Here is a 6,930-nt window from a genome sequence, read left to right on the forward strand (position 1 = left end):
ATTTTGAAAGGACAGCTGGAAAGAGACACAATCCAATGTTCATGTAGCAGTCACTTTAGCTTGGAAGTGGGTAAAATTGTCCCTAACCCTGTAATTGATGTGGTGTTTTTTTTTTTCTTTTTTCTGCATTTGTGTTTATTATGAAGTCGGTCTTAAATTTCATTTCAAGTGGCTTTAAAAAAGTCTTAAATTTAACTTGGCTTAAGCTGTAGGAACCCTGGTTCAGAACAACTCGGAGGTCGGGATTTCCAACTCGGAAATTTCCGACTTCCGACATCATTGCGTTCACGCTGCAGGAACTCGGAAGAAAAAAAACCATGGATACCTGAAGGAAGTTTGGCGTATTATTGTGGCTCATAGCTGAATACGAAAAATAAATGCAGCAGTAAATTCTGTTTATTTTGGAAGAGAGGAGACGCCGCAGATGAGTGCACACATAATGTTACAGCCTTGATAACAGTTAAACGTTATTTCCGTCATATACGTCACATACGAGGAACGCAATTTCACACCATACAACAATCACAGCTTAATATAAACGTATTTCATATAGGCTACTGCAATAATACACAAAAATATGCATTCAAACCTCAACAAATAACTTCAAATGTCTAAATTCTAACCGTTTAAGACGAGGGCCGCCATGTTTTGATGTTGTCGTGACGTCAAGTCGGAAAGTCGGAGCTCTGATATGATACCCGAGTTTCCGACCTGTAATTTCGTAATTTGTAAGTTCGACGCCGTTCAATTCATTTTTTACAACTTGGATCTCGTCTTTTTACGACTTCGGAGTTGTCTTGAACGCAGCATATCTATCTATCTATCTATCTATCTATCTATCTATCTATCTATCTATCTATCTATCTATCTATCTATCTATCTATCTATCTATCTATCTATCTATCTATCTATCTATCTATCTATCTATCTATCTATCTATCGTTCTATCTATCGTTCTATCTATCTATCTATCTATCTATCTATCGTTCTATCTATCTATCGTTCTATCTATCTATCGTTCTATCTATCTATCGTTCTATCTATCTATCTATCTATCTATCTATCTATCTATCTATCTATCTATCTATCTATCTATCTATCTATCTATCTATCTATCGTTCTATCTATCTATCTATCCATCCATCGTTCTATCTATCGTTCTATCTATCTATCTATCTATCTATCTATCTATCTATCTATCTATCTATCTATCTATCTATCTATCTATCTATCTATCTATCTATCTATCTATCTATCTATCTGCAGAAGCTAAGTGGCATTTTTCCCAATTCCAAAGTTAATTCGTCAGGAAATTCGTCATATTTTAATAAGAATAAGTTTTGATTTACTCTTTGTTTGTCTTTTTAAACTCAACACTTCCTGCATGTGTTCCTAGAGTGTCAGTGCACAGACATTAGTAATTTCTTAATTGGGCTTTTATTGTGAAATATTGCACAGGAAGGTGTAAAACTCACTAACGTGCAGTGTTCCTCATGTATTTGTCTTCAGAAACCGTTAATAAATATGCAATGATACAATTAAATCAGCAGAAACAATTAATTATCTACATCTCATCCAGGTACGAGTACTGGTACAAAGACGTCGCCGTTCCGGTTCCGGTTCCCGTTCCTCACCACCGGGCTCAGCGGCCGCTCCCTCACGACGTCAGACTGTCGCCCGGCGGCCCGTCGCCGTGGGAACAGCCGGGCGCTCTCTACGGCTCCAGCGCCGCCGTGCCGAGGCAGATGGTGAACGAACATCTCAAGTCGTGGCATCGGCGCAGTCAGCTGAAGTCGCCCCGGTCTCGTTCTCTGGACCGACAGGGAGCGGTCCGAGTCAAGAACCTCGCCGCCCGGGAGGCGCCGTGTTTCCAGAACCAACAGGTCAGAGGTTTATCATTATTGTCTTAAAGGGACAGTTCAACATTTTAGTCAGATCCTCCTCTCACCAGTCAAATATGAAAGTTCAAAGGGCTTTTATTCTGAAATTCCACATCAGATTGACCTGTTTTTTTCTGAGTGTCATCCTGAGGTCTAGTACTATCAGTCTGAAGTGGAATGGTCGAGTAATAACGGGTAGTTTTTAAGAAATATGAATCTTAATGTAGACTGAATACAGTCAAATGAGAAAGTTCAAAGGGCTTTTATTCTGAAATTCTAAATTATATCTATCTATCTATCTATCTATCTATCTATCTATCTATCTATCTATCTATCGTTCTATCGTTCTATCGTTCTATCGTTCTATCGTTCTATCTGTCTAACGTGCAGTGTTCATCATGTATTTGTCTTCAGAAACCGTTAATAAATATGCAATGATACAATTAAATCAGCAGAAACAATTAATTATCTACATCTCATCGATATTACAATATAACAATTCTATGGCAATATATTTATATTAATATATTTTTATTTAATTATATTTTTATTTAATACTAATCTTGGTTTGGTCTTATCTGAAGTTATTTGGGTTAATTATTTTTGTATGCACTATTGTACCTAGCTACAATCTCCTAGAAATTATTTGGTTACATAATGGCATTCCCATTCAGAATAATCAAAACAAATTATGAATTATATTTACTTAAATATCACAAATTATTAGAATTTTTTTACTGAGAAGTCTGGAAATTAGGGTCTGGAAAAGTATGGAATTTGGAAATTTCAAACTCCATTATTACATTGTCTCTTACTGATTGATTGACTCCTGATTCTTCTCCTCTTGTTGTTCACATGTAGGTTTTCCAAAGACGCGCCGTGCAGAGAGCAGCGGACGACACGCAGGGACACTGGGTCGTAGACGACGGATCTCACTACATGAGTCAACTGTGAAGAGGCTGAAAACTCGGACGGACACTGAACTCAACACGTTCACCGAGCGGACGACGACAGATCGGTCTCGTCCGAGGTCGAGTTCTGGGTCTGTGGTGGTGAAGTGAATTCAAACCTCCGACTCCCAAGAGGCGTGGCCAGAAGGCCTCTGTACGCAGACGACCAATCAGAGCAGACGATCCGGAGCGATGGGAAAACATGAAGCTTTTCAGTGAGTTTTCAGTCTCGACAGTCGACAGCTGCTCTCTCTTCGTGTGTCTCTTCATGTAAACAAACAGAAGCTGCTGGACGACGTTCTCGCTTCTCTGTCGGAACATTTACACGGATCTGGATCCGTAAAAATCCACCGGAATAAACCACTCATCCTGATCGGAGAGAAATTTCTTTCCCGAATGAGCTCGTTTGGATTTGAAAAATTTCCAATCGACGTGTTTACATGATGCGGTTTTATTCGGATCAGCATTTATTCCTATTTTATTCCATTTATTTGTGTCCGTGTAAACGTGGCTACTGACCTCAGATCAGCTGTGTTGACCTTGTGATCCATTCTCTGTAATAACAGTTAAAGGTAGAGTCTGGAGTTTTGTTCGTTGCAGTTTGTAAACAAAACATTGAAACTGGGCCCCTCCTCTCGGGCGGCGGATGCTAATCTACCGCTAGCCGAAGTAAGCATCGAGCCAGCTCACCACAACGGTCCTCATAGGCTACTTGTTAGCAGTCGAGGCTTTAGTTGTCGGTGAAGGTCGGGAATCGGTCCGCGACTAGAAGCCCATAGTTGATGATTAAAGCAGATAACAGCGGCATGGCCGTTTCGGCTAATGCTGTGTTCAAGGCAGGCTTTTGAAACCGTAAGTTACAGCTTCAAGTCACAACTACGACTTGGTAGCGTTCCAGGTAACCCGTAGCTCGTGTTTTTACCGTCCTGTTGTCTGTGAAAGTTCCCTATAACGGCCACTCGTAACTTCTGACCCGTGAACTCGTACCAGATCGAACTGGTATGACTTCACAGGAAGGAAAAACACAAAGTACGAGTTTCCTTGAACGCACCATGAGTTAGCAGCCCCCGCCCTTGTCAGGCTTCAATTGGTCCTCGTGCTACGTCACCACATTCACGCGCATCCCTTGGCTGCACACGCAGCCCTTCATGCCGTTCTCTCCCCTCATTGGATAACACTTGTATCCCACAAGGAAAATTTTCTCCTCGGGTTACAGCAGAGCAGAGTGACGGAGAGACTCGTGTTTAGGCTGAAATACTTCATGTAAGTGATTGCTGACGGAAAATAGGACTATTTAGGACTTATATTAACAAAAACATTCCACTGATATCTGCTTTAAGACGGATTTCATTTGTATAAGTCTAATGTTTATTTTTGGGCACAAAACTCCAGACTCAACCTTTAAATGGTGAAGAATAGAAAAGGAGAAAAAGTCTTTGTAATGTCTTTGTTTTTTTTTATCACCGAGCGCTGTTTGAACCTGCGACTGTTTAATCGTCAGTCAGATCAATAATGTTTTATCAGTAGATCACGATCAGACTCGGTCACAGTCGTGTCGTTTCATCGCTGGAGGTTTTAACCACTAAATACATTTTACCCACTGTTGTTCGATGATGATGAGAAATGTGAATGTTATTAAAAATAACATAAGAGTCTTTGATTTTACTGAAGTTGATCACAGATCAATTATTATGATTTATTTTTTAGGTAAAAATTTAACATTAACTGCTTTTTTATGTTTGTTTGTTTTTAATCTGTGTCCAAAAACTCATTGTGAGAAAATGGAGAAGAGAAGTTATTTTAGTTTAGGGGAATAAAACACTAATCTTCAGTCTCATGAAGGACGTAAATCAGCTGTATAATCATGTAAATGAGCAACATATTCCTTTTTTTTTTAATGTTGTTTATAATGTTTTATTCACAAGTCACAACATTAATGAACTTGAGCTGCTTAAATTTACATCCCAAGAGTTAATATTGTCCTTTTTTCATATATATTTCCATGTGTCTGTGTGTGTTAACTTGAATTTGTAACTGATTTAATCAACAAGTTGAAACTAGAAACTAATTTACTCGTTTAAAAAAAAAAGAAAAAAGTAGCTAATTAAGACAAAAGTAGAGTCTTGATGCTTGGCAGCTATTTACTGTCGACTGACCTGAGCTTTAACTGTGTGAGACGACGATCACTGCACACTTCACCAAATGTATTGAACTCTTTGAACACACACACACACAAACACACACGCATCTCAACCAAAACAAGATTTTATTCTTGACATTTAAATGAGTTAATTTCTACAAACCCAGCTCCACCTGCTCAGCTCACAGTGATCTATTTATGTGTTAATTTATTGTTGTTTTGCACCGTTTGGACCCGTGGGAAAAGTCGGACTTGAAACGAAACACATGGACCTGAGTTTGCAAAAAAAACAAAAAAAACAATCCAGCAGCAGCAAAGACTGTGTCGAGTCATTTATATATACAGATATATATATATTTTTTAAAAGAAAACAAACCACAATCATGTTACCGTGTGTGCCGTGTGCCTTTTCTTTCTTTTTTTACTGTTTTCTTATTTATCAGTTACAGTAGTTTAAGTGGACATAATAATGTTTAAAAAGAAAAAAACCTGTGAAAATGTTTTTCCTGTGGAAGTAAATAAAGAGTAATGTTGTTGTCATATTGTTGAGTTTCATTTATTCACATCCAGCCCTGTTATTCCTTTGTTAAAGGGATAGTTCAACATTTTGTCAAATTGGCCCATTGCCATAATCCCTATAGTCATAGCAGTAGGTTCGTTACCTTTAATTGTCGGTGCAAGCTATTTTTAGAGCGGCGGAGCAGAGCCGTGAGCTGCTCAGAGCTACGCTACGGAGGCTCATGGGATTTCTTGGTTTCCCTCATCAAACTCATCAAATACACAATCCAACAACTCCACAACGCTCTGGTGGACAAGTTGTGACCTGCACATTCACCACGCTATGAGATAATAACACAACGTTACCAGACAGAGTTGTTTTAGAGGGAAATACAGAGACTGCTTGATGAAAAACTGTCCCTGAAGGCAACGCGCATCAGCGGTTTTGCATGAATTTACCTTGAATTACCTCGTATTTGATGAGTTTGATGAGGGAAACCAAGAAATCCCATGAGCCTCCGTAGCGTAGCTCTGAGCAGCTCGCGGCTCTGCTCCGCCGTTCTAAAAATAGCTTGCACCGACAATTAAAGGTAACGAACCTACTGCTATGACTATAGGGATTATGGCAATGGGTCAATTTGCCAAAATGTTGAACTATCCCTTTAAAGGCCTTTTTTTTGTTCAGAACAGGAAAAGCACACGTATAAACAGGTATAAACTGGGATAAACAGTGGAATGAATGACACCTGAGTCCAATTATGCTGCTTTATTTTCACAGCAGAGACGTTATTACTGTTATTGGTAACACCTGAGAGCTGTGGACTTCAGTAAAAATAAGTCATTAGTTATGTAATGTGTTGTTTTGGCCAGAAAGTGGGAAATTGTTTGATATGTTGGTGCTTTAAAGTGTCATGAAATATTCAGACAGACTGAAATTATTTTTTGAAAAAGCATATTATGGCTTTATTATGGCATACGATACAACACACGCTGTATATAATTCCTCTGCTTTTGAAAGATGATATGAGTCTCTGATTCCACCGTCTGTTCTGTATATGAGAGGTTTAAAGTGTGTGAAACAGAATGTGCAATGTTTGTCACAGTTTTTGGAGAAAATGGTTCGAGTGAGAGAGTTTTTCTTCTTTTTTTTCCGAGCAGGCAGCCATCTGTTGAACAGGCTGTGAGGACTCAGGCTTTCATCCAACCACTTCCACTCCTTCACTCTACACTGTGTTGGGCAGCTTCTTCACCATTTCACCAAACTGACCACAGTGTATTTCACATAGCTAGATTTATAAACAAGATATTGTTGCCTTTGCTGTTAAAATAATAAATAAAATGCATTCCTTTCCTGCCCAGCCTGTCCACCGGAAGCTGCCTTCATCAGCTCTTGTTAACTGAACGATCCCATTTCCATGTTTTCCCATATTTCGTGTTGTAAACTGTTGTCTTGTTGCAACAA

The 6,930-nt window shown here is 39.0% G+C and overlaps 1 protein-coding gene across 1 annotated transcript in view; it reads left to right on the forward strand.

Annotated features, from left to right (window-relative positions):
- Positions 1-3,464, forward strand: part of inavab (innate immunity activator b) — a 38,544-nt gene extending 35,080 nt beyond the window's left edge. Inside the window, exons 10-11 of the mRNA XM_085775694.1 lie at positions 1,580-1,883; positions 2,742-3,464. Of these exons, the coding sequence (XP_085631820.1) occupies positions 1,580-1,883; positions 2,742-2,834 (397 nt within the window). The 3' untranslated portion in view covers positions 2,835-3,464. The remainder of the gene's footprint in view (positions 1-1,579; positions 1,884-2,741) is intronic.
- Positions 3,465-6,930: the final 3,466 nt, after the last annotated feature.

This window comes from Trachurus japonicus, chromosome 5 (genome assembly GCF_045865225.1).
Source record: "Trachurus japonicus isolate A0001 chromosome 5, Traja_1.0".
Lineage (NCBI taxonomy): Eukaryota > Metazoa > Chordata > Actinopteri > Carangiformes > Carangidae > Trachurus > Trachurus japonicus.